Below are 27,975 nucleotides of genomic sequence, written 5' to 3'. Positions count from 1 at the left end.
ACAGCCACTGCCTGTTTAGAGTTTGCACGTTCCCCCCGTATCTGTGTGGGTTTTCTCCAACCTGGAGAGCTCACAGTTATTTCAGTGTTTAATATTAGAAGTGGTTGGTGTCTTTATTTAGAAATTTGGTGATGGTTCAGTGACCAGAAATATGCTGTAGGAATGTAACTCTTGTAATGCATATCAATTAGCCTACCATAGGTTTTGTTTTACGTCATTTCGCTTAAAGTTGCCATTTCCAAGAACCTATCAACCACTTTAAGTGAGGACTTGCTGCATAAGTGAGGACTTGCTGGACGTTTTCCAGACTCACAAAGAGAGTCTGGTCCAACAAGAAGCTGACAGAACATACCAAGATCCAGGTCTACAGAGCTTGCGTCCTGAGTACACTTCTGTACTGCAGCGAGTCATGGACTCTTCGGTCACAACAGGAGAGGAAACTGAACGCTTTCCACATGCGCTGCCTCTGGCGCATTCTTGGCATCATCTGGCAGGACAAAGTTCCTAACAACACAGTCCTGGAACGAGCTGGAATCCCTAGCATGTATGCACTACTGAAACAGAGACGCCTGTGTTGGCTCGGTCATGTCGTGAGAATGGATGATGGATGATGATCCCAAAGGATCTCCTCTATGGAGAACTTGTGCAAGGAAAGCGCCCTACAGGTAGACCACAGCTGCGATACAAGGACATCTGCAAGAGGGATCTGAAGGCCTTAGGGATGGACCTCAACAAGTGGGAAACCCTGGCCTCTGAGCGGTCCGCTTGGAGCAGGGGTGTCCAAACATTTTGGCAGGAGGGCCACATCATCTCTCTGACACTGTGTCGGGGGCCGGGGGAAAAAAGGAATTAATTTACAATTTAAAATTTGAATAAATTTACATAAATGAATATATTAGAGTTGGAACTTGTGTGAATGAATGAAGATCTTGCAGTAGCTCAAGGCCTATAAAAGGCTTTGCACAAAGCAAAGCCAGCCTTTCCTTCACTGCCACTGCTGAATCACAGACGAATCACTGCCCTTGTCCCACAGCTGAAGTGAGAGGTCGAACAGTCTTTCTCTTGCTGAGAGACCAGCACGGGCTCCAGCAAGTCTTTGGAGGCCCAGAGGCTCATTGGAGACTGGGGGCTCCCCGAGGGCCTGATTGAAAGGCCCCAAGGGCCGCAAGTGGCCCCCGGGCCGGGGTTTGGGCACCCCTGGCTTGGAGGCAGGCTGTGCAGCATGGCCTTTCCCAGTTTGAAGAGACACTTTGCCAGCAGTCTGAGGCTAAGAGGCAAAGAAGGAAGGCCCATAGCCAGGGAGACAGACCAGGGACAGACTGCACTTGCTCCCGGTGTGGAAGGGATTGTCACTTCCGGATTGGCCTTTTCAGCCACACTAGACGCTGTGCCAGAACCACCTTTCAGAGTGCGATACCATAGTCTTTCGAGACTGAAGGTTGCTGCATAAGATTACACTATTAATCATTCACGTTTCATTTTAAGAGAAACTTCATTCATAAAGGGTTATAATATGTAATACTGATATATTTTAGGTGTATGCCTTAAAAACGTAACAGGTGACAGGACCTCCAGACTAGCGTCAAAGTTGATAATCCCAAGTCTACAGTCTTTAGCCATTTGTTCTTCTGTCTTATCACACAATTCTTGGCATATTATTGGTTTCCTCCCTACCATAAAGCAATAAGCAATCATAACACATCCTTACAGAAACTTCACCCAGTTCCTCCTTGCCACTGAAAGTGAAATGCACATAGGCTTATGGACATGCAAATGAAGGGTGATGTGTCAAATTGATCAGCATAAGGTTCGTCTGCAGCATTTGTGCCTTGTGCACCAGCCAATCAGCTGTGAAAATATGTATTCAACCTAGCGCATTCTCAAGGCATTGCATGTCCCAGGCGAACAAACTCGCCAGCTAGTTTCATGAGCTAAACTTTGACCCCCTCTATCCTGGCTTCTGTAGGATTCATATCTTTTCTTTGGAGCTTCAGGAGTGGTGTGGGGGAGGAATGTTTAAGAAAACTACTTCTTCCTTCAGAAGCTGCTGCTAACCAGATCTCCTTTTGAACGAAGTAAGTGATCCACTCATCAGAGTTGTCTTTAAACTGAATTTTTTCTGGGTTCACTTTGAGAAGACTTGCTAAAGCTGCATTCCTAGACATGCTAATTTTGAATGAAAGTTCCAGTGGGACTTAACATGCATGGTGGTGAAGATGTCATTGACCAGTGGTGCCCAAATGGAGAGATGTAACCCAATGATGAACGGACTGAGTTTTGTCAGTGTCTTGCCAGGGTACCAAAAGGGTGATGAGTGCAGACACTAGGCGAATGTCTCGGATCTCAAACCTATTGCACTCAGAAGCAAGCCGCTTTATAGTCAGTTGCAATTTTAGGTAAATGTAGATAGAATTGCAGTCTCAGTTTGCTTCTTTCTCACCCTGGTGCTTCTTTTCATTCGGGGTGTTTTGAAAAACAAAAATCAGATGTTTGTGCTTAAAGGAAAGAGTTATCTCCATGACTTGGCATCTTTTTGTGTCCACTTACATTCTACTCCTTGTTTTGTGCTTTTAGTCTGATACCACCTGGGGGGAAATGTGATTTAAACTGCTTGGCAAAAACGGTGTCTTGAGAATTGTGCAGCTGTTTTATGTTTTGGGTAGTTCTCAAGAGCAGTGCTTACGGTATATTAATCTGCAAATAAATGAATCAATAAACAACTAAGCTCAGCTTTCCTAATGAGGTTCTGGTGCACAGCACACCCACTCCTCCAGTGGGGTCCATATGGAAGAAAATTAGAGCTTTTTGTATTGGTTTTGTCTCACCTGCTTCTAGGTCGTATGACCCTGGCAACAGTTTTTGTTTCTTCTCTTCCTAAAGATCTGAAAGGAACTTTGAAGAGCCGAGATGCTATCCTATCATCAAATGTTGCACACTGTAGTCTGCATCCATTTCTCCTTCCTGTTGTTGGCTGAAGGTGCCACCAGAGTCTACTTCCTGGCCATACATGAAGTGGACTGGAACTATGCTCCACTTGGGAAGAACATGGTCACCGGTCAGCGCATCACCAATGACCCGTAGGTGCATTTCCCAGTTATCAGGGCCCAGCTAATCTTCATTACTCTGATAGAGTTGCATATTATTAAATTCATCTTTGCTGGCTTTTAATGGTTAACTGTTTATTGAAGGAACACAAGAATATCCATGCTATGGAAATGTTTCTGGGCATCTGAGCACTATTCCAGAGGAAGGGTTAAATTTTTATGATTTATTTTGCTACAGAATTCCATGCTTTAGCAGACATTAGGATGTAGCTCTTCTTAAACATTCAAAGAGCTTCATGTACATGATCCAAATGGGACATGAAACAAGAGGTGCAAGAGATAATTGATTAGGCTCTTTTGCAGGTTGTTTTTTGTTTTTTTTAAATAGCTGCAAGGGGACCCAAGCATGAAAACAGTGCAGGGCAGACAGGTTAAATCACTTGCCAGTTTCTGGAAGAACTCTGAGCTCCTGCTGGTGGCTGAGATTCTTGCAAAGAGTTCTGGAGAAGGTAGACCTTTTTCTGACCCCACAAAATGCATTGTAGTTCAGAAGAGGCAGACTTGCTTTAGCATTGGCATAGTCCTAAGCCTGTCTTATGATTCATAACCCATGCATACCTTTGGAGTGTACCCTGGGATCTAAATAAATGTCTGAAAGCTTGGTTTCTAAATTCAACAATTGTGACAAAATAATTTGTGCTATTGTGGAATACCTGGTGCTGTAGGCTTATACCATGATCTCGGAAGCTAAGCAGGGTCAGGCCTGGTTAGTACTTGGATGGGAGACCGCTTGGGAATACCGGGTGCTGTAGGCTTATACCATAGTCTTTCGAGACTGAAGGTTGCCAACCATTGTGCTGGGAAGGTAGTTCAAATCCAGAGGTTCAATTCTGGACCCAAGATTTAAATGACTTAGGGCCCAGTCCGATCCAATTTTCCAGCCCCAGTGCAACTACAATGCAGCCCCATGGTAAGGGAACAAATGTTCCCATACCTTAAGGAGGCCTCTGTGACTGCTGTCCCATTACAAGATGCAGTGCATGCCCCATTAGCACAGTTGCACCAGCACTGGAAAATTGGGTAGCATTGGGCCCCTAATTGTCCTAAAGAGAGAGCAACTGTTTTAAGCAAGATGATCTGGACATTTGTCAAACATTTGGCAGGAGTTTTTTGAGCCATTTGGAGATTTCTAATGCTATTTGTTTGTGAAGAAGTTAGGTTTGTGTGGTTTCCAGTACAATCCTATGCACGTCTACTGAGGAGTAAGCCCTTCAATGTCAGTGCATCAGTGTTCTTTTTGTTTCATTCCCCTTCTTTTCAGGGCAGCCTCCCAATTCCTCCAGTCTTCCAAGAACAGAATAGGCAGCATCTACAAGAAAACTGTCTATAAGGAATATACAGATGCCACATACACATCAGAAATACCCAAACCTGCCTGGTTGGGTTTCCTTGGGCCCATTATACGAGCTGAAGTAGGTGACACAATCATTGTCCACCTAAAAAATTTTGCCAAGCGACCATTCAGCATTCACCCTCACGGGGTCTTCTATGCAAAGGACTCTGAAGGTAAATGAATCAAGCTTCATCTTCTCTATAAGCTTCAATGTCTGTCTTGGCTGAAAATGGAGGTGAAAGTAACAAATTCAGGCAATAAATACTGTGTTTTTCTTCAGTGATTGCCTCTTTCAACAATCCTAGAGGATGCTGAAATGTGGAAATGTACTGTAAAAGAATGACTTGGTGAGCTGTATTGATTTAATAACTATTTATTGATTTATTTTACTGTGGAAACCACCTTGTGAATTACTATTATTGAACTACTCTTATTGAAAAGCGGTATGAAAGTATTCTTGATAATAATAACTTACAATGATTTGTACATGCTTTCATACTGCTTTTCAATAAGAGCAGTAGTTCACAAAGTGGTTTGGGAACCACTACCCAATAGTGTATTAAACAAAAGTTGTGGTGTGCACTCTATTTCTCGTACTAGTGCAAACTAGAAAAAAATAAAAACTCTGAGATTGTTCACTTATTTCAGGATCCTTGTATCCTGATAAGTCCTCCGGCAATCTTAAGAAGGATGATGCTCTCGCACCAGGAGGGAACCACACCTACACTTGGACTGTTCCTCAGGATCATGGACCCACCGCTGATGATTCAGCCTGTTTGACATGGATCTACCATTCTCACGTCAATGCCCCCAAAGATATTGCCACTGGCTTAATTGGGCCATTGCTGATATGTAGGGAAGGTAAGAATTGTAGGGAAGAGTGATTTTGGTTTGGTAAAGCATTCTAAAATTATCACACAGATGGCACAACATACTGTAAAGCTTTCCTTTACGGTTCCCTGGTCCTAGTTTGCCTTAAACCAGCTTCAGTCTGTAGTTTCAGTTCAAAGAAAAAAGAAAACAAGACACATGAATACCATGTTGGCAGAGATAGAATGCCAAAGGTGCCTCATGCAGAAATTCCCAAATAGGACGCTTTGCAAGAAGCTTGGGTTCAAAAGTCAAAGATTATTTAAGAGGAATACATTGTTGACAGAGAGGGTGGTTGTGGATCCTGTAGCTAGAAGTATATGTGGCTACTTTTCTTCTCTTCAGGGGAAGGAAGGAAACAGGAAAGAAACAAGGCCTGAGAACAGCACTCTGGGTAACCAAAGAGTATGCATTACCTGAACGTAAAAGTAAGAGTACACCTATTGCAGTGTGCCTAACTTTACTACTCCCAGTTGGTGCCGATTTGGATTAAGGCATTTAATAACTCACTGGAGCAGATTCAATCAGCCTTTTTAAGAAGTATACTAGGCCTGCCCCGGTGCGTGTCTTATGAGGTGCTCTGTATTGAATCAGGCCAAATTCATCTCGAAACACCGGCATGGATTAGAGCAACCAAATTTTGGCTAAAAATTCTCTATAATATTGATCCTAACACTCTCTTATATCACCTCCTTGTTGACCCATATTTCTCAGATAAACCTTGGAGCACAAAAATAAAGCAACCGGGAGTTGAGCCTGACCTTCTTGGCCATTTGTCCCAAGATGAGGCATTTAGGCTCATTAAAGGGAGACTTTTGGATACCTATACTTCTAATATCCTGCTTGCTGTTACTAAAACCTGTTCACCAGCATATCATCACCTACCAGTTAAAGTGGGGGAAATTCCCAATTATTTTTACATTTTGGAATGCCCAAAAATTAGAAGGGCCTTTTCTATGGCCCGTTGCAACTCTATTCCATCCGCTGTTCTTTGGGGTAGATTTCAAGGTATTCCTCTTCAGGAAAGAATCTGTCCTTGCACCCAGCGAGTTGCAGAAACGTTAGATCACCTCCTTTTTCATTGCCCGCTCCGTAGTGGGCTGGGGGAAATGCTTAGTTCTCCAATCTTATCTTAACTCCTCTTTTGAGGTCTCTGTTATATTGCAATATTTATTAGCCTCCACTGACCCTAACTTCATTTTCCAGATAGCTACATTTATTTCACAAATAGTGGCGTCCAACTTGAAGCCTGTCCCTACTTCCTGAAGTCTGTGCTTTATAATTGTCAATTTTAGTTTGGTATGTTATGGTTCTCTAGTCAGCTCTTTTAAGTTTTTTTTTCCTTGTATATGTAAGTGTGTATGTATTGTAACTGTATGCCAATAAAGGTAATGAAACTGAAAACTACTACCCCCAGTTGGTATCAATGCAGCAGTACCACCTTGCAGCACATTCCAAACATACAGAGGATGTTCTGTTACTCACAATAGTGAGTACCCACTACTCAATAGCGTATTAAACAATCTGACCTTTCTGATGTTAACAGATGTATATCTCCAGTCATTTTCTGGCCTCTTCTCCAGTTACGACTCACAGTGTAAGCCTATGCATGGGTGTTCCTGAGTAAGTTCTGTTGAGTTCGGTGCCACAGGGATGTGTGCAAGGATGCAAATACAACTTTTTTACTAATGGAAGATCAGTACATTTCTACACAAACCTGAGCTGCTGGTGACCTCTCTTCCCTCATGTCCTTCCCTGGCCTAGGAACTCTGAAAAGCATTTCTCAAAGGCGTCATGATGTGGACCTTGATTTCTTTCTGATGTTCAGCGTGATTGATGAGAATGAAAGCTGGCAGCTGGGCGACAACATTGCGTCCTTCTGTGAAGATCCAGGTTCTGTTGACAAGGACCACGAAGGTTTCAGGGAGAGCAACAAGATGCATGGTGAGTTCTCCTCCTTCTTTCCTTTGTTTGATATTTGAGTAGGATTGGCTGTTGCAGGTTGTCTCTAGGTTCTAGGAGGCATCAAGAAAGGACAAAAAGTACTTAATTGTGGAGGTGCCAATCAAATAAAGGACTACCTCGCCATTTATGGGTTCCCCTCGTCAACTGAAGTCTAGTCAACAAGTCTTGTTGTTCATCCTGCCCTTGTAGCAGATTCGCCTAGAAATGGTGAGGAGTCAACATTCTCAGTTATGGCTGCTGAACAATGGAACCTTCTCCCTTAAATGAGCCCTCTGTTGGCTGAGCTCTGAGAAAAGTTTGGCTGAACTGGGTTTGGGGATTTTTTTTCCTGTAAGAAATCGATAATGGTGTCACTGTTTGTGGTAAATAGGGCCCTCCACACAGTGACTTCGCCACCCAGTGGCACCCAGGGCAAAGACATGGTAACATCACATGATGCAACATCACTTCCAGGGTCTCCTGCAGGAGGAGGAAGTGGTGGCGGAGGTAGCAGTGGCTTCACGATTGGGTTGTTGTCCCTGTTCCTTCTCTTGGAGAAGGAATGGAGGGGAGCAACAGCCTGATTGTGAAGTCTCCTCCTCCTCATGTTTCCAAAATAGAACATGCCAGTGGGGCATATGCTGCATCTTGCATTGGGAGGGCAGTCCCGTTGGTCATTTATTCCCTTACTTCAGGGCTGCTTTGCAGCTGCATCAGTGCTGGAAAGTTGGATTGGGCCCTTATTCAAACAAAACAGGAACTACTACACTGGAAAGTTGTGTAATGTACACTGTAAAATAATTCTTATTAATCCCACAACCAAACCAACCAGAAGGACGCTTGATAGATGGTATCAAAAGCCATTGAGATCCTGCAGGACCAACAGGGACAAGTGTTATAATTCACCCACTCACCTTGCCTAGGAATTGAAGGCTTAGAAACTGGCTGGACCTTATCCAATACAGTGTAGTTTGTACCCTGAGTATTTGAGAAACTGCCTTTTTCTATATAACCTTCTTGTTCCCTCCAGTCATTTTTTGCCAAGTCACCATAAGTGCCTTTCAGAAGCACCCAGAAGGCTTCATAGAGGCTTCAGAACGGCACTTACAGCTTGCCAGCAAACCCCCTCCCCCCAGCTGATTTCACTATCCATGGAATTCAGGGTCCTGGAATGGATTCCCTGTGAATACCAAGTAAATGAGTAATTTAGAAAATGTAGTATCTAGCAAATGCATTTTAAAATGTAACAATAATTGAAAGTGAAAGTCATATATCCACATTATTTCCAGTCAATACTGAACTGATACGGTCCCTTCTAACTGATACGGTCCCTTCTTGGGTCTTTCTCTTCTTTTCTGCAGCCATTAATGGTTATGTGTTTGGGAACCTGCCAGAGATCTCTGTCTGTGCTGGGGAACACATATCGTGGCATCTCTTTGGAATGGGCAGTGAAGTGGATGTCCACACTGCCTTCTTCCATGGCCAGACTCTGACTGTACGAGGTCACAGGACAGACGTGACCAGCCTCTTCCCGGCCACTTTTGTGGTAGCTGAAATGGTCCCACAAAGTGTTGGGAAGTGGCTGCTAAGCTGCCAGGTCCATGATCATCTGCAAGGTAAGTTTCCATTCCAGATGGACTTCACTCCGCCAGTTAGCTCACTCATTGTAAACTCTATGAGGTGGGGGACCATCTATCTCAAAGAGTTTACAGTGTACGTTTCAACAAGGCTGGTGAAAGAGGAATATAAGTTAAATAGGCTTAACGTCCAGGGGCGGCCAACTTAAGCAGTCACCTCAGGCCTGCATCAGGTGGGAGGCACTTATCTCTGTCCACCTACCATGTAGTGATGCACAGTTTGCCAGCTCTCCCTCCCCTTTTCCCATTCCTGATGAGCTGACAATGAGCCTGTCGCTTCTGTGCTTTCTGCAGGAGGGATGGAGGCTCTGTACACAGTCAGAAACTGCTCCAATCAAAACTCTGAGCCTGCCCTAAAAGGAAAACTTCGGAAGTACTATATAGCCGCCAAGGAATTTCAGTGGAAGTATGGCTCCTCAGGACTGGAAAACCTGCAGGAGCCAGCCAGGTAAAGTGATCTTTAGTAGCAATGTGGATTTCCAAAGCGTTTACTCCGGGCTGGCCTAAGGCATCCTGATGCCGGAAGCAGCATGTAAGATGTTGCTCCCCTCACTTATGCCAACCTCTGCTTCTCCCACTCTCCAGTCTTCTAGCTAAGCACTCTCCCCCTTCACATTTCCTCTTCCTCTCTGCCCCCTCTTCCTTTTCCAGTCCAGGGAATAGAAGGTGGAGCAGTGGGGGCAAGTAGGCAAAGATAGCCCCCCCCACACCAATCTGCTGCCTGAGGCAATTCCTTCAGTTGATCTCATGAATGGGCAGGCTCTGTGTATACCCTTTGCTTAGGAGCAGAGTCCCAATGCTGATAGGGTCCCATCAAGAAAGAGTTAAACATTTTGACACAGTAGTCAAAAGCCTGCAGTTTTCAAGCAAAAGTGCCATGTGCCACATTCACAACCAAACAAAACGGAAGTCTTTAATGTTGGTCCATCTTTGGAAAACCTTTGTGATGTAGTGGATCAGGTGTTGGGTTTCATGCTCTGCTACACCATTCTCAATCCTCCAGTCAAATCTCTCTTCCCTCTCCAGCCAGTTTGTGTCTTTCTTCAGGAAATAATGGAGCTGCACTCATGGAAAGCAAATCCCCTGGCAGGCACAGGGTGGCAGAGTGGACCAGCAGATGGTTTTTTTTTTTTCCATGTATCCCAATAGCCATCAAACTAAACCAAGATGATTTTTTTCTTCCTCTTAACTTAAGAACAGAGGGGTCTTCAAAGACATGACAGGCTGTTGATTCAGAGCAGACAAGAGCAAATATTTTGGCTGTCACATACTTAACACCTAGCATTTACAACTAGGAGACGTGGCACTAGCTTTAAATGATTTTTTAGACCTTTAAAGCCCTATACTGCTCTGGGCCAGGATATCTTAGAGACCGCCTACTCCCGTACAATCTGGCTCGCCCTCTCAGGTCATCAGAGAAGGCCTTTTTACAAGTGCCGCCACCCACACCAATCTGCTGTGGAGGTCCAGGGGGCGGCTGCAAGAAATAGGGCCTTCTCGGTAGTGGCACCAACATTATGGAACTCCCTTCCCCTTGACTTGAGAATGGCTCCCTCTCTTGAGAGTTTTTGGCGAGGCCTGAAAACACTGTTGTTTATACAAGCCTTCTGATTTCTGGCCTTCTTAACATTTTTATACATCTTTTAGCTTTTTACAGGCTTGATTCCTCTGTGACTTGCTCTTTTTATTATGTCTTTTAATCTGACTACTGTTTTTATGGCCTCTGTTAATGTGTTTTTAAATGTTTTTATCTGCTATGTGTTAATGTTTTTTAAAATCTGTTTTTTTACATGTTGTTAGCCGCCCTGGGTCCCTTTAGGGAGAAGGATACAAATAAAGTTTATTATTATTATTATTATTATTATTATTATTATTATTATTATTATTATTATTATTATTAAAAGAGGCAGCTTGACAGAGGTTTGTTGGCCCTGATAGCGCGTGCCATCCCTGTGTGCAGAGGCACAATATGTCCAGATGACAAGTGCTGGGGAGAGACCACGCAATGGCCCATCAACCTCATGTCCTACTTTTTGAGTTTCCAAGGTCAAACAATTGAAATCAAGGTCAAGGTGGAGCTTGACCAAGTCCTGAAAGGGTGGCGGCAGAGCCCAGTTGGAAACATTTTTTGCAGGGCCCCAGCTTCACTGCCAAGGTCTGTAGGATTTTAGAGACAGAAATAAAATTTATTGTAGATGTCACATTTCTATAGTGGAATAGAAAGCAGTCAAGATGTGTACTAAAAAGTGCATGTGAGTTAATGGGTCAAATGTACTTAAGCATATTTTAATGTAAAACTGAATACAAGACTAGATTACCCTAGCTCGGGAGGAGGGGGATCCTTATGCTCGAGGCCAAATTGGGAGCAATTGGTGCAGTTGGGTTAATGCCAGCCCTGGGATATTGTAGCATGAAGCAGAGAAGGCGGGCAGGCAGTGACTGCACCTGAGGCCCAGCCACTGCCTTTGGATAGTAAAAAGACTTGATGCAAAGGAGCACTTCCATCATTCCAGGAGCACTTCCATCCTAGCAGGACAGCCTCCAGCAGCTCACCTGAGGCCCCAGTGTTGCGCCTGGCTCTTTTTCTCTGTCTCTGGGCACTTTAAAGATTTTCTATCCTGGAGAAGAGGCGGCATACACTGCTCAAAAACAAAGTCATGTCTCAGAGAGGATAAGCCAAACGCAGCCATGTTTTATTATTTTTAGCAAGCTGCCTTGGGGAAGAAAAGATGGAATAGAAATTGAATGGGATAAAAGGTGGGGCAGAAATCAAAGAAATAAATAATGGGAGGTTGCAGATTTCTGTGGGGTCCAATTGATTGCAATGCTCCTCGTTTCCAAGTGGAAAACCTGCAAAATATATTGCAGTGGCCAGAAGAGGGAGCAACCACTTTTTTTTTTACACAGAGAGCACTAAAAATACACTTACTGGAGAAATCTGAAGTGGAGAAAAACACACAAGCATCCTTGTGCTTGACTGTCAGAAACTTGGGTCTGTGGATGTTGTGGGGTTACCTGATTGGTTGAGAGGAAACCACCTGCCTGCCCATTACTTAATGGCAAGCCCATTACTTAAGCAGGTGGCTGCCAGTCTTGGCAGGCAGGTTGTCGAAAAGCTCTTGTCTTTGTGAGAAGCGCAGGCACAGAGAGACAAACACATCCAGGCAAACAAATGCTACTGCAGGAGGATCTCTCAGCAGCTTTGAGGATGCCAGGTCAACCCAGAAGCCTCTGGGGGATTAGAAATGTCCAAAAATGAGGAAGAATAAGGAAGGGGGGGGTAGAAAAATAAGGCGGAGATGTTGCTCTGTTGCTAGATGTTGCTAAATGGTGAACTAAATTCATAAGATTTTTTTTTCTTGGTTTGTGATTAGCTCTTCAGACAAGCTATTTAAGCAAAGCCCTGCCCGGCTTGGTGGGATGTATTGGAAGGCCAAATATGTTGAATATACAGATGCAACTTTTCGGGTGGAGAAACCGCGACAAGAAGACGAGAAATATCTAGGAATTCTTGGTAAATGTAGCAAAATAAAATTTTCAGTAGCCCCATTCGCAACAGGAATTTTCCGTTGGGCTGCCATCATATACATGCTTACCTGGGAGCAACCCCATTGAACATAGCGAGACTTTAATCTGAGTAAATGTGTATGGGCTTGCGCTGTAAATTAAATTAAACTGCTGCTTCTTTATTGGTTCAGCCAACAATGGAATTGGCTTCTGTGGAATTGTGGGATTAGTCATTGCCCCTTGAATATGTTCTCTGAATTGCCCCATGTCAACTTCTGGAGGGGAAATACTTTAAACAAAAAAAACCAAATAGTACTCTGCTTCCTATTAACATTTTATTTGGCAGACTTCTTAAACCCTTCAAATGAACTTTTTAAATATATATTTTGGAACTCAGCCCTTTCTTCTAATGCACCAATCTTTCTCCCCACAGGACCAGTGATCAAAGCTGAAGTGGGAGATACCATCCAGGTGACATTTGCAAACAAAGCCTCCTGGCCTTTCAGTATTCAGCCACATGGTGTGTTTTATGGCAAGGAGTGGGAAGGAACCCCATACCATGATGGTTTGTGATGGCTACCAAAACTTCCTCATTTTAATATTAGTTCAGTGATACAATTGTGACGTAAAAAATGGGGTCCTTATGAGCTGAACAGGTTCAGGCAAGAGAAGTTCATGGAATGGGAGACTAGAAATTACCGTGGGCGCTTCTTATCAACAGTGGAGGTGACTGCAGGGCAATTGAGGAAAATTGGGAAGGCTGGATAGATGCACAGTGGAACAGGCCATATTTTGCATCACAGGATTCCCAGCAGTATTATGTGTGAATAATAATTGTAGAAGTGTTCGAATGGGACCAGAGTTTAGTATAGCAGGAACTTGTGAAACCCTGAGTGCTAAGCAGGTCTCATCATGTCCACTGCCTGGATGGGAGGCTGACTGACAGCTGCATGCTGGCATATGGAAGAAGATATTCTCATCATCACTTTTTTTTTTATCCTCCAAAGAGCTGCACTCAAGCATATGGCTTGCCCACCCACTTTCCATCCCCTCTTCGAATGAGACTGCAGCTCCTCCCTGTTTTGCATGCAGAAGGGCCCAAGATTCAGTCCATGGTGTTGCAAATTGGACTCAGTAAGGCCCAGTCGGTAATCTTGCAATTGCCAGGCAACTGACTGTCAAAGCAACTGCCAGTTTGTCCAGCAAAGACAGTTCCAAGATGAATGCAGAAATGTACACAGAAATAAAGTGCAACTTCCTGTTTTCTGTTGTCACAACAGTCTTGTGAACCTGTGCACTCAAAGTTGAATCAAGGCAACCCAGTAATCTTTGGGACTGAACAAGGGTTTGAACTGTGACCTTCCCCCCCCCCCCGCTTGAGGTCTCCCCTCGAGCCACTGTAACACACCAGCCCTCATGGTTGTCATTGTCTGAGATGGTAGGAAGGCGTCATGACTCTCAATTCTGACAGTATGTGTAGAAGAAGCATGATCCATGTTCCATTTTTAAGGCTTGTCCAGGAAGGGAGCTGCCGTGAAACCCCTTGGGAACTTCACCTACCGCTGGACAGTACCACAGCATGTTGGGCCCACTGCCACAGACCCTACTTGCCTGACCTGGATGTACTCCTCTGCCGTGGACCCCATCAGAGATACAAATTCTGGTTTAGTAGGGCCCTTGGTCATCTGCAGGCCTGGAGCTCTTGATGAGAGTAACAAGCAGGTATCAGCTGTGGGTCTGTTCACTGGGAAAGGGGGATCCTTAAGGCCAGAACTATGTGAGGGGTGCTGAATGGTTCTGTTTCATATTTCCTCATTGCTGTCTGCCAGGGAGATTTGCACCACATTCATCTCACATAATGGGTTTTTGTTTGCTTTTGTTTTTGGCAACCAGCTCAGGTTTTCATCCAAAATTATGGTCACTTAATTATGATCAACCCACCTGAGAATCTGCATCTTTTAAAAATCTTACCTCCTGTATGTTGTTGTTCTCCTAGAAGGGAGTCGATAAGGAGTTCTACCTCTTATTCAGCATTTTGGATGAAACCCTGAGCTGGTACCTGGATGCAAACCTGAAATATCTGAACCCTTTCCTGAAGACAGAAGATGTTCTGGAAGATCCAGACATCAAGGAGTCCAACAGAAAGCCTGGTAGGTCCACACTCTTTTTTGTAGCCAAGGGAGCATAGCAAAATACTGAGCTTTGCTGCTGTTGCAGCAGCTCCTACATGTTGCAGAGATGGGTACCAATAATTGCTGCTTGACTGGCAGGTGTTACTAAGTAGGGAGAAGAGACCAGAGGATTACAGCAGCAATTTTCAGCCTTTTTCATCTCACACCTTGACAAAGTGCTATAATTGTCAAGGCACGCTGTCGGTTTTTGGACAATTGACAAGGCGCACTATGCTGCTGGTGGGGGGCTCAATCCCCCAATGGCCCTACTAATAAATGGCCCACCCAAACTCCCATGGCACACCTGCAGACCCATTTGCAGCACACTGCAAATGAGTTGCTGCACACTGGTTGAAAATTGCTGGATTATAGGCACATCTTTCGCTGGGGATATTCAGAACAAAGCCCTGTTGAATTCATTATTCACCTGCTTCTCTTGTCTGGAGCTGGATCCGATGTGATCAGGTCTTCACTTGGCCCTTTTGCCCAGGAGTCATCATCCCCCTTGCATCTCTATGTTTCTACTTTGACCCCATAGCAGCTGGGGAGGGGGTGTTCTTGACAATATTACATGCTTAATACCTGGACCTATTTTCAGCCTCAAGGTAAGGAAACAAACATTCCGTTACCTTGAGGAGACTTCTGTGACTGCCCCCTCCACTGTAGGATGCAGCACATGCCCCCTTGGCATGGTTGCGTAAGCACTGGAAAGTTGGATGGGGTTAGGCCCTGAGACCTCCTGTATGAAAAATGTGTGATGGCCAAGAGCAAGCTACTTGGGCATTTCCTACGATGTTGTTTTTCCTTGTCATTGAAGCCATCAATGGATTCACATTTGGGAACATGCCTCACCTGAACGTCTGCAAGGGAGAAACTATCTCCTGGCACCTCCTGGGCCTTGGCACCGAAAGTGACATCCATGGAGTGGCCTTCCAGGGAAATACGGTCTTGCTGAACGGGATGAGGTGTGACACTGCCAGTCTCTTCCCTCACACATTTGCCACGGCTGTCATGCAGCCTGATAATGAAGGTAAACGCCTACGTCCGTTTGGGCCTGGTTCTCTCTCTGTCTAGAAGCTTGGGGTCCTGACATAGCTGTTTCCTTGGCTACTTGAGGATGAAGGCAGATGTAACACTTTTGAAATAATGAGCCATGGTTTGGAAACCTCTCCCACTGCAGTCAGGTGAAAGATAACACTGTGTAACAAAATTTGAACATTTTGTGTTTATCTGAACATTCTATGTTCCTTTATTAATTTTGGTTTGAGGATTTCAAAAATGCATTGTTTTTGGCATTGCATCAATAGTTTAGCCACAATTTATGCTATACAGTCATGTAATACAACATGTGTTGTTGTTGTTGTTGTTGTTGTTGTTATACTTTATTTTTACCCCGCCTTTCTCCCCAAAGGGACTCAAGGCGGCTTAACACATAATACAATAACATAACATATATAACATAACATAACACATAATACAATACATACAATACATAAACACAGTATTAGAGGGTGCAAGACATCATACCTCACTATAACTAATAAATCATTACATATTTCCTAATCCAATCCCTCTTCTATGTTAGCCTCTTAATATCATTTATCATTTATCTATCATATCGTATCATATATAATATATCATATATCTATAATACATTCATCTAAATACCCTATCTTATACTTGCATTATGGTAGATATAAGCAGAAAATTTAAGTTAACTAAAACAATATCAATAATACAAAAAAAATATGAGTACCATTGGAATCAGTGCCTTTGAATTGTTTAAGAAACTTTTAAAACTCAGCATAAACAATTTTTGTGCTATACAGTGTAATTTTTCCTCTCCAGGTTTGGACACTGAAAGTAGTAGCCCTCTGAAAATTTGTAAGAAAAAAGCACCCAGTGCAAACAGTTTTCAAAATGTGCCCAGCAGGAGTTGTTCCCCATTCTGGCCTAGGTGTCTTTAAAATTGGATTAGGCAGATGTATGGAAGAAAAGTCCATCACAGGTTACAAGCCATGATGACTATATGCAACCTCTGGATTTTAGAGGTAGCCTGTCTCTGAATGCCAGGGGCAAAGGAGTGGCAACAGGATGCAGGTCTCTTGTTGTCTTGTGTACTTCCTGAGGCATCTGGTGGGCCACTATGAGATACAGGAAGCTGGAATAGATGGGCCTTTGGGCTCATCCAGCGGGGTTCTGCTTATGTTCTTATCCTTTGTTTAACACAATGTCACATGCCATTCCTTTAGTGGGAGAGCTGTTATATCTATGTCATCTTGGTAAAATAGCCTTGGCTCCCCTACAGTCTTCTGCCTAGAATCTTCTTATGTTCTTAATCTCAGCCCATGACCAAGGTGAAGTTTGGAAGAGCAGAAGAGCAATGACTTCTTCTCTCACCGTATGAGCTCTTTCACTACAGCATATCTGTGGTGAAGGAACCCATCTGCCACTATCTTTTTTGTCTTTCTTTTGGTGCTCTCAAGGGATGTTTGAGGTATACTGTCAGACAAGCAACCACTACCAGAGAGGGATGAGGGGGCATTATTTCGTCCAGCAGTGTGGGAAGACGATGACTGTTCTCAACAAACCGTATGAGAGAGTGAGGACCATCTACATCATGGCAGAGGAGGTGGAGTGGGACTATTCTCAGAACCGGAGCTGGGAGCTGGAAATGCACCACAGAGCCACTGAGGAAAGGTAAAATGGCTGCTTCAAAATGGAGTGATTATTCATGCCTTGTCACCATGAGCCAACACCAAACTTGACCTTAGAAACAAGTCTGCAAAAAATGCATGACAAGCGTTTAATCTCCTATAATGAGAGGCAGATTCATCACTCACTAGTTACTAGCAGTAATAACTAGTTCTGAAAAAATCCTACTAGTAGGTGAGGATTCTCCTGGCTTTGCCATGGCAACTAGCAAGGAGAGGTGAAGACAGTAAGCTGTGTCTTTTGATGTTTGCAAAGTGCCGCTCCTACCTACCGATACTGAAATGAGTTGTCAGTGGGAAGCTCCCTTTGCTACCTGGCACTCCTCTGTTAGAGCTCAAGAAAGACAATATTGTAGTGGTGAAAGGCAAGATTGTGTAATTAACCAGTAGAACTCCTTGCCACAGGATGTGGTGATGGCATCTGGCCTTTAAAAGGGAATTGGACAGGTATATCGAGGAAAAATCCATCACAGGTTACAAGCCATGGTGGCTATGAGCAACTTCCTGGTTTTCGAAGTAGGCTTCCTCAGAATGCCAGATGCAAAGGAGGGCACCAGGATGCTTGTTGTCTTGTGTGCTCCCTGAGGTGTATGGTGGGCTATTGTGGGATGGGCAACCCAATCCTGAGCTGCCCAAACCACGGGGCTGCTACAGCGCCAAAATGGCTACTGCAGCATCCAGTGCACAACTAGGCATGGCAAAGCCAGTATCAAAAATGAGGCTGCAGAACTTTCTTGGAATTTTTCCGTCTGCAACGCTTGAAGGTTGGTCTCTGAACATTCTTTGTGTTTCTAGCTTCTGAATATATGCATGCCTTTGGCCTTTGAAGCACTGAACCCCCACTGCATCCAGCTCATTGCCAGAAGTACCCAGCATGAAGGCTTTCGCTAGCCTTAGATGCTTGGATCACAGGAAGACACCGCCGCCGTAAAGGCCCCTCACCAAGATTTAGCAGTCACGTCATAGTGTTAGTCCCTTTCATCCCCCTCAGTCCCCAGCTGATCCCTTTGTTGCCTATTGGTTGGTCACCCCTGCAGACTTTTATATTAGTTCGATTCACATCTGTGGAAACTGAAATTGTCCAGAGGTGAGATCTTTTCCAGGCAGTGAGCCATCTTGTGTGCACAAAGGCATGTGGTGGTTGTTTTATTAATGCCAACGGTGCAGCATTAATGCAAAAAGGAACGTTGAACTTCACAGCTACGACAACATCTTTCTGAGCCGCAAAGATGGGCTCTTGGGCTCTAGGTACAAGAAAGCCATTTACAAGGAGTATACCGATGGGACATTTAAGACCCCAAAGACCCGGACCTTTGGTGAGGAGCATCTAGGAATACTCGGTAAGAATTCAGTGGATTTCAGGGATGGGTGCTTTCTTTAATTCAGTCCAGTTGGTCTTAAGATTGGTCCACACAAGCGGTGTAAAAAGAGGTCCAAAACCAGAGGTGATAGAGATGTACTACTTCAAGTCACCATTTTTGAGTCCTCCCTTCCACACCCAAAGGCCCCGAAAGTAAAGTCTAATGTGTCTGTGCTAGTTTTCTTCTTGCAGGGGTGGGGGGATTTTTTTTTTTCAAAGGGGAGCTGTTATGTCCACCTCCTTCCTACCAGGGCTGGCCTTAGGACCTGCAGGGCCCAAATGGAGGCATTTTTTTTTTTGCAGAACCCAAAGTTCACAAACAGGGTCTGTAGAATCTTAGAGATATAAATAAAATTTATTACAGACTTCATATCTCTATGATAGAATGGAAGGCAATCCAAGTGTGCATTTAAAAAGTGCATGTGAGTTCATGGACCAAATGGACGTAAGCACGTTTTAATATGAAACTGCATTCGTGTCAGCCTACAAGTAAACAAACAAATTGTGATCTTGCATATATGTCCATTACACTGTGTTGTGTATATTTGGCAAGACTAAAGTAGGTTAGCCTATTGGGAGCAATTGGTCCAATTGGCTTAAAGCTGGCTGGGCTTGTTCCTTCCCCCCATGGGAGGAGCTCAACCCCCAGGGTTGGTCATCCCAAGGGCCATGAGCAGATGGTGCACTGCCCACGCTCTCAGGGCTCTTTTTCTTTGCTTTCAGCTTAAGACTTTGGGAGCAGTTAATTGATTTTATGAAACTTTGTGCAACATAAGTATAATTCATTTAGGTGAAACAGTTAAGTCTTTTTGTTTGAGCAGCCAGCAACCAGAACAGCAGTCTCAAACTGCCTTGATAAGCAGACTCACACACACTCTTTTGTGCAGCATTCAAGTGGCCAGCTTGAATTTCTAGCAGCTACAGTGGAAGGCCAGAGAAGATGGCAGCAAACTGTGACCCATCATCCCCCTTGCTGCTGTTGCTGGCTTCTCCCTCTCACTGAACTCACTGGCTGTTTTTCTAGTTCTTTTTGACATCATTTTAGGAATAGGGTTTTTTCTAGTACAGGTTGTGCCTCGTTATCCACTGCGGTTCTGTTTTGGAACCCCACTGGATTTAAAAAAAAAAATCAGCTGATACCAAATCAGTGGAAAAATAGCTTTAAAGACCCACTTCCAGGTTTCTTACTCTTCTATTGTCATGCCAGAATGCATTGGTATATAGACACAATACCGCATTCGGCTACTAGATGGGGTGAATAATGGAATCGAATGGAATGAAATTATAATTACAGTCGTGCGTCCCTTAGCAGTAGGGATGCAGACCGGCACTCCTGTTGTCAAGCGAGCTGTACGAAGCTTCCAAGGACTAGGCGAAGCTCTGCTTTTGTGTATTGTCATGTCATCTTCGTACTTGGTTCTTCCAGCAGCTCACACAACAGCAGTGTGTGAAAAAAACTGAAATTGTTTCTTTATTATCCTAGCAGTGGAAATTTTTTTTCAGCACATGAAAGTGTTTTTTCTCACATACTGAAGTACTTTTGAGAGTGAATCTTCACTGCTCATTCCTGTCCATTGTATTTTCCTCCAGGTCCTTTCCTTTGGGCTGAAGTGGGAGACGTCCTTAATATTGTGTTCAAGAACAATGCCACACGGCCATACTCCATTCACGCCCACGGAGTCATGGAGAAGAGCAGGGGGGAGCCAGAAGCAGCAATGCCTGGTGGGTCTGCCCTCATCTACCCTGCATTGTGTTGTCTGTGCCGGGTGCATCACAGTATGACATGGGGGGTGTGCCTGACCGAGCCTTACCACGCTGTGCCCCAGGGCTCAGTGCCACAGAGGCTTTTGGGTTTTGCAAACATGTCTGCTTGCAGGGCTGGACCATCCATGAGGCCAACTGAGCAGCTGCCTCAGGCAGCAGATGGGGGGCACCTACTTGCCTCCACCGCGCCTCCTCTTCCTTCCACTTGGGAACATTGTAGAATAGTTTGAGAAGAAAATCCAACATGTTTTTGAACCCTACTGTGATGCTGAACGTTCCACCAGACCTTTCTCCTTTCTTGCGCAATGCTTAGAAGTTGGTGTTTGCTGTGATCCTGGCAGGAGATGCCAGAAAATTGTTGAAATGAAGAGAACATTTCCATGTATGAAAGAGACCGTACATTTTGAACCCCTTTAGTGCTATGATTAGACCATATCTAGCGTGATTTTCCGCAACTATCTTACGGAATTACTGTAGTCATTCTCCTAACCTTATTTTCTTAAAAGCACATAATGTTCACTATATAATGTTTTTTTTATATATCAACAGCTGGCCATTTTGTTTGGCCATGAAAATGACTTTATATCTGGATAGATTCATATTATGATTTTCACATTGTTCATCCACTTCTTTTTCTTTCTCAGGTGAAATTGTAACATACCGTTGGGATGTTCCAGAGAGATCTGGCCCAGGGCCAAATGATTCTGTATGTGTCTCCTGGATCTACTATTCCAAAGTGGACCCTGTAAAGGTTTGCTTTTTCACATTACTTTTTGGGGGAAGAATATACTACCGCATGGAAAAAGAGAAGACATTAAGGGATAACTGGGCAGGAAGCACTTTTTCAAGTGGGTGTTCCTCTTTTATTTAGCAGTCTCTACCACCTCCACTCTCTGCCCACACTGATTTGTACATGATGCAGCTGCACAAACAGTTGCATAAATGGTAGCTGTTTTGTCACATTTGTTTTGTAGACCTAAAGTTGTAGTCCCCTGCTAAATGATATGCCATAAATTCCTTAAAACCTAGGCTGCTGTGTGACAAGCCAACGGGCGTAATGAGAATTGCAAGCTGTGAATGAGTCAGCTTCCTCTTCCCGTTCAACATCTTTTAATTGAGCCCAAACTGGATTGAGTCCTTCCCAGAACAGACTCCGTCACTGGTCACTCCGTCACATGGTTGTAGCGACCATGAAGAACTAGGGGGATTTGCAGAGCAGACAAGACCTTGGGTTGAGCTCCAGGACACTGAGAAACGGAGGAACTGATACACACTGACAGGTTCCGTTCCCCCAGATCTCCTCTCAGACCCTGCTAGCAGAGATGGAGGCAGGTCCAAGCAGAAGGAGGCATGTCGGGAACCCCTGCTCTAGGTGTACAGCTCCACTGGGAATCGTGCTCCTGTTGTGCTGGACAGCTGCTTGGCCTCACAGGTTAAGGCAAGATTCTGAACTGTTCTGCAGCGGTAGCCAAAACAGCACATAACTGTGATACCATGTGCAGCATGGCTGTGAGTCAACTATGAATGCCAGGAAACATTCAGAATCTGTCCTTACAAGGGACAAAATGGACCAGTCAAAATCTGATAGGTGGGTTTTCTGTGGTCTGGGACTTCAGGCTTGCATAGGCACATATGTAGCTGCCTCAAACTTTGCATAGGTCCACCTCACTCATTAACAGCAGGTCTCCACAGTATCACACAGAGGTCCAGCCCTCCTGGTGTTGCTGCCAGGGATTGAACCCTGGATATTATGCTTGCAAGGCACTTAGCAATGGCCACTCAGCAGTGACCCTTGAGTTCCACACAGTCCAATGCAGGTGTATCATTCCTAGTTCTCCTGCTTGCAAGGGCACAGTTCACGTTCATGCCTGCCACTTAATCCCTGCTCTCTTTCCCCCAGGATATGTTTAGCGGCCTCATCGGCCCCTTGAAAGTCTGCCGTAAAGGTTCGCTGAATTTGGAAGGAAGGAGGAAAGGAGTGAGCGAGGAGTTTGCTCTGCTCTTCTTGGTCTTTGACGAAAACCAGTCCTGGTACCTGGAGGAGAATGTGAAGAACTATGCTCAAGGGAACTGGAACCAGTCTCGCCTGCAGGACAGAGAATTCGTAGAAAGCAACAAAATGCATGGTACCTGACCTCTGCCTCTGCATATGGCCTAGGCTCCATTCACTCCTGATTTCACAAGTTGCAACAGGTTGCCTAGAATGGTCCTTGCACAAGGCTGAATGAGGTGTTCCTACTGGCCCAAAGATGTCTGACCCAAACAGTTCTCCTAAACAAAGTTGTGATGCTTTTTCCCTGCTCCTACCAGTGATAGTCAAAGATGTGGAGAGGGAGTAGGGAAATGTATCATCCCAGCAGGACACTGGACTTGCACTGCTGGGGAGGGATTCAGTACAGGGCCTTCATGTTCTTGTAGCCATTACAGCAGTATCCACAGGGTTAGTAGTATCCACAACCATCCCTCAGGGGTTCAGTTCCAGCCCTGGATACCGATATCCGTGGATCCTGGAATCCCCTCTTAAAAACATTTAAAACAGTAGAAATCAGTGAGAAAACAGCCTTCCCTACTTTCGTGCCATAAAATCATGCTGTTTGCATGGCTTCAGGGCAGTCTTCTGCGCTCCTAGAAGCCACTTCCAAGTGCTCAATGCATTCTGAGGAGAGCCAGGGCCAAAGAAGGGGATTGCGCAACCTGGAAATAGCTTACAGGAGTGCAGAAGACCACCCTGGTAGCCCTGTGAATAGCATGATTTTGTGGCAAGAAGGTAGGGAAGGTTATTTTCTTACTGATTTTTACTTTTTAAAACATTTAAAAATGTTTAAAGTGAAATCCGTGGATGCCAGACCTGCGGATAAGGTGGGTCCACTATAGTTCCGTTCTTGGTCAATCCAACAGCCCGTAGTGGCTCCATAGCATTCTGAAACAGGCCATTGCGAACCCAGCTGGAGCTGGAAGGTGCTCAAACCCCTCCAGGGAAGCCGTCTTAGAAAGAATATTACTGGAACGTTGAGTGCCAACACTGATCGCCGAATCTGCCCATTTCCAGCAATTTGCTTTCCTCTCCACTTTCTCCCTGTGGAAAGGCTGCTTGCATCTTGCCCAGTTTCTTTTTGATCGATTCATTCATTTGCAGGATTGGCTCAACTTTAGCTGTTGTGTAGGAAATGAAGCCCTGCTGGGGGGTAATTTGCACATGGTACATTCTGTGGGAGACTGGGAGAATGCTGAAATTTGCATGGCAGCTGTGATCTGCATGTCAATTTCTGAATAAATCACAGTGTCGAAAAACAGGATACACTTGTGTAGGCCAGACTCTCCACCCCCAACAGTGCAACATGGAAATGATGACCCTCCTCTTGACAGTAAATACAGAGCAGGTGCACTCTGGGTGGGAACATCCAAACCAAAGGGCTTCTGAATCATGCAGTAAATCAAGCTGCAGGAGAAGGTGAAAAAAAAAAATCCACTACATCCCAGTGACTACGTCACAGTCACTGGCTAGTCTGACCAAATCAGACTTCTGTTTAAAGGCATGAGGACTTCTACTCCAGGTCAAATTGCATGTGATCTGGGTCAGGGCAGTTCCAGTCCATTGCCCCCTAAACACTTTATCTTTGAAACCAAGCATACCCCATCAGTGTATCTACATGTCAGGGGAAAAAAATGCCCATTATATTTCTGTTTCTTCCCATTACATAGCTGTTAAGGCTCCAGAGGCTCTATCCCAAAAATCTGTCAAGCCTCGCACCGCCCTCCTGCTGCACTTGGGAGTATTTTACAGACCGAATGCAAAATCCGTACCGTTCAATAAACATATGCTTTTTTTTCTTAGCTATCAATGGTAAAGTCTATGCCAACCTGCCTGGATTGACAATGTATGAAGGAGACTGGGTGAACTGGTATCTGCTGGGAATGGGCCAGGAGGTTGACATCCACACAGTTCATTTCCACGCGGAGACGTTCATATACCAGGTGAGAAGCACAAGGAACAGCGAGACAGAATGGGCGAAATCATTGGAGGGAACAGGGAATCTTCAGGTGGTTGAGGATGGTAGAGTGGCGAGAGTGAATGGCAGGCTGGCCCAGGATGTCCTCACACCTGAAGTGCATGCCAATTGCTCCCATTACCCAATGATGCACCAGCCTCTGCTCCTCCAGACCTCCAGTGTCTTCATTGAACCCTCTCCTCCTCTCCACACCTCCTCTTCCTCTCTGTCCCCCCCCTTTCTTTTCTAATCCAGGAAGTTGAAAGAGAAAGAGCAGCAGTGGAGGCAAATAGGTGGACAGAGAATAGCACTGCCCACCAGTCTGCTGCCTAATGCAACCGCTTCATTTGACTTCATGGATGGGCCAGCCCTGAGTGAACATCATGATCAAAATTTTGAGACTTACAAAATTATGCAGGGAATGGACAGAGTGGATAGGGAGATGCTCTTTACACTCTCACATAATACCAGAACCAGGGGACATCCACTAAAATTGAGTGTTGGGCGGGTTAGGACAGACAAAAGAAAATATTTCTTTATTCAGCGCGTGGTCGGTCTGTGGAACTCCTTGCCACAGGATGTGGTGCTGGCGTCTAGCCTAGACGCCTTTAAAAGGGGATTGGACGAGTTTCTGGAGGAAAAATCCATTATGGGGTACAAGCCATGATGTGTATGCGCAACCTCCTGATTTTAGGAATGGGTTAAGTCAGAATGCCAGATGTAGGGGAGGGCACCAGGATGAGGTCTCTTGTTCTCTGGTGTGCTCCCTGGGGCATTTGGTGGGCCGCTGTGAGATACAGGAAGCTGGACTAGATGGGCCTATGGCCTGATCCAGTGGGGCTGTTCTTATGTTCTTAAACTACGATTCCCAGGAGGCCTTGCAGGTCTCTTGCTATCTGGTGTGCTCCTTGGGGCATTTGGTGGGCCGCTGTGAGATCCAGGAAGCTGGACTAGATGGGCCTATGGCCTGATCCAGTGGGGCTGTTCTTATGTTCTTATCAAGGATGCCCTGGGAGATAAGAGTTGCTTGCACATCGAGGCATTGCTTTGATCACTAGGTGGATGTGGAATGAAACTGGGGGTTCTGTTAGAACAGACACAAGAAAATATTACTTTACTCAATGGGTCATTAATCTGTGGAGCTCCTTATCACAAGATGTGGTGATGGCGCCTGGCCTAGATGCCTTTTAAAAGGGGATTGGACAGACTGGCAGAGGAAAAATCCATCACAGGTGACAGGCTATGAGGGTATATACAACCTCCTGATTCTAGAAGTAGGCTAATTCTGAATGCCAGGTGCAAGGGAGTGGCAACAGGATGCAGGTCTCTCATTGTCTTTTGTGTGCTCCCTGAGGCATCTGGTGGGCTATTGTGAGGTACAGGAAGCTGGACTAGATGGGCCTTTGCCCTGATCCAGCAGGGCTCTTCTTAGGTTCTTATGTGCAGTGCCTTCCCCCATTCTATTGACTCAGAATCTTCCGATCTTCCTTGCAACAGAGTGGCAGACGCTACAGAGCGGATGTGGTGGACCTCTTCCCGGGGACTTTCAAAATGGTGGAGATGCTGGTTAGTAACCCTGGCACGTGGCTGCTCCATTGCCACGTGGCGGATCACATCCAGGCTGGCATGGAGGCACTTTTCACCATCTTGCCTAAGTCAGGTAAAGAGACCATAGCTGTGGTGCATAGGGGGAGTCCTTGCATTCAGCAGCACTGCCCTTTCTACCTCCACCCTGCTCATTTCCACCTGAGTCGCTTTTGCTGCAGAGCCGTTGGATGGCTGTGAGCGGCATGACCTCTGCCACCTGTCTGGGGCCAGGTTGTCTGCAGCACCACTTATCAGGCTGGAACTCACCTCAACTGGCCTGACTTGGTGTGCTGCATGCAGAATGTTACTGATGTGTGCAGGGCCACTGCAGATAAGGAGGAGAGAGATTGTCTGCTTCTTGCTCAGGCAAGTGGGAAGCAGGAAATTGCAGCTTGCATTGGCAGCAGGTTAGGAAGAAGCGGCAATGGCAGCAGCAGACTTGGGGTAAAAGGCACCTGCTGCCCCCTCAGAGCCCCTGCTATCTGCCACCATTGCAACCTGCATCAGGGGGCCTCCTGGATAGACCAGCAGTGGATGTATAGACATGGGCACAATGCTGCAGGGACCCTTTGCCTGCTACGGCATCTGCAACTTCTTTCAATACAATTTGCTTCCCACAACAATCTCTGGCCTTGATCTGTGCGCAACTGGAGGAATTCTAGGTGGGAATGCCGCTTTGTAAACCGCTTTGTGAACTTTTTGTTGAAAAGCGGTATATAAATACTGTTATTATTATTATTATTATTAATAATAATAATAATAATAATAATAATGCATGTTCCATCTCTAGCAAAGGTGTAGTCTGCCCTGTCAAGGAGGGTTGTCATACTGATGAAGGGAACTACTGAGATGGGCAGCCGCAGCTGCATCAGCCATGCACACAAGACTCCTGCTTCCAGAGGCTTTTGGGGGTCTCCTGGACCAACTGAGGGTGTCTGTCAATGTCACCTCATTGTGCTGCCAATGACTTGCCACTAACACTGAATTTATTTCCTTTCAGTTCCAGAGCTCACAAACATCAATTCTGATGCAGGTATGGCTCTACTTTCATCATGGACTCTGAAATGTCCTTTGTGGCTAAGGATATTCCCCATTTAAGAAACTCTCTCTGTGCAGATACAGGAAGCTGGACTGGATGAGTTTTAGGCCTGATCCAGTGCAGCTCTTCTTAGGTTCTTACCTGGACCTCCCAGAGTAGGGCATTTCAAAGCCAGGCATGGCGCCATCTTGCATTCCTGCCAAACAACTTTCAGGTACACAAAACCCTTCAAAGATCCCTTTGTTTTTTGTAAAAATGCTCCCTTTTTTTAGATTGTGAGCCCTTTCGGGACAGGGAGTCATTAGTTGTTTGATTTTCTCTGTAAACTGCTTTGTGAACTTTTCATTGAAAAGCAGTATATAAATACTGTTGTTGTGGTTGGTCTCCTCCTGGGGACTGTTCCACTTTGCCCTGCCGGTGTGGAAATTGCATGCTTAGACATTTGCCTCAATCAAAACTACTCTCTGCACAGATATGGGAGAGGATTCTAGCTTGGCCTTGTCCCCAGTACGTTAGATTTCAACCTGCCCGTCTGAATTAGCAGGCTACAGCTTCACCTGTGCTGGAGCAGGACAGTTCTGGGAGGACCGTATCACATACACTTCTGACTCCTCCACTGAAGGAGAGTAGGAGGGTTCTCTTCAGGCTCCTTAAATAGCCTTGTTGTCTTTTTCTAAAACGTGACTTCCTTCTCCTTCCATTTTCTTCCAGTGTTACCCGCTGAAGTTGTTACCGATGCCCATCAGCTCCTTCTGTTTGGCTCCAAAGTGTCGCATGGGCAGGTGGAGGCCATTGTCATTCTGCTTGTAGTGGCTGGTATTGTGCTGCTGCTCACTGCCAGTGTCCTTCTGGGACTCATCATCTACCTCGAGAGGCAGAAGAGGCTCAGGCGAAACCGGCGGTCCATCCTGGACGAAGGATTCAAGCTGATGTCTACCAAGAACAATGATATTTAG

The 27,975-nt window shown here is 45.2% G+C and overlaps 1 protein-coding gene across 1 annotated transcript; it reads left to right on the top strand.

Moving 5' to 3' along the window:
* The first annotated feature begins 2,907 nt into the window (after window positions 1-2,907).
* HEPH (hephaestin) lies at window positions 2,908-27,975 on the top strand. Its single transcript, XM_066639968.1, has 19 exons — window positions 2,908-3,077; window positions 4,366-4,610; window positions 5,086-5,298; window positions 7,072-7,251; window positions 8,613-8,867; window positions 9,183-9,336; window positions 12,263-12,402; window positions 12,829-12,960; window positions 13,906-14,117; window positions 14,392-14,545; window positions 15,384-15,596; window positions 17,053-17,266; window positions 18,481-18,620; window positions 20,231-20,362; window positions 21,049-21,155; window positions 22,305-22,530; window positions 24,240-24,379; window positions 25,891-26,053; window positions 27,698-27,975. Exons 1-19 carry the CDS (start codon window positions 2,908-2,910, stop codon window positions 27,973-27,975), a joined length of 3,468 nt encoding a protein of 1,155 aa, XP_066496065.1.

This window comes from Tiliqua scincoides, chromosome 12 (assembly GCF_035046505.1).
Source record: "Tiliqua scincoides isolate rTilSci1 chromosome 12, rTilSci1.hap2, whole genome shotgun sequence".
Lineage (NCBI taxonomy): Eukaryota > Metazoa > Chordata > Lepidosauria > Squamata > Scincidae > Tiliqua > Tiliqua scincoides.
This window is presented reverse-complemented; position numbering and strand designations above follow the sequence as displayed.

What these genes read in the sequence shown, in the direction of transcription:
- HEPH (XM_066639968.1), top strand. Translation starts at nt 2,908, where the DNA reads ATGCTATCCTATCATCAAATGTTGCACACTGTAGTCTGCATCCATTTC. An exon ending in GGAGAGCAACAAGATGCATG is followed by an intron (nt 7,252 to 8,612) that starts GTGAGTTCTCCT and finishes TCTTTTCTGCAG; the next exon opens with CCATTAATGGTTATGTGTTT. An exon ending in CATGCAGCCTGATAATGAAG is followed by an intron (nt 15,597 to 17,052) that starts GTAAACGCCTAC and finishes GGTGCTCTCAAG; the next exon opens with GGATGTTTGAGGTATACTGT.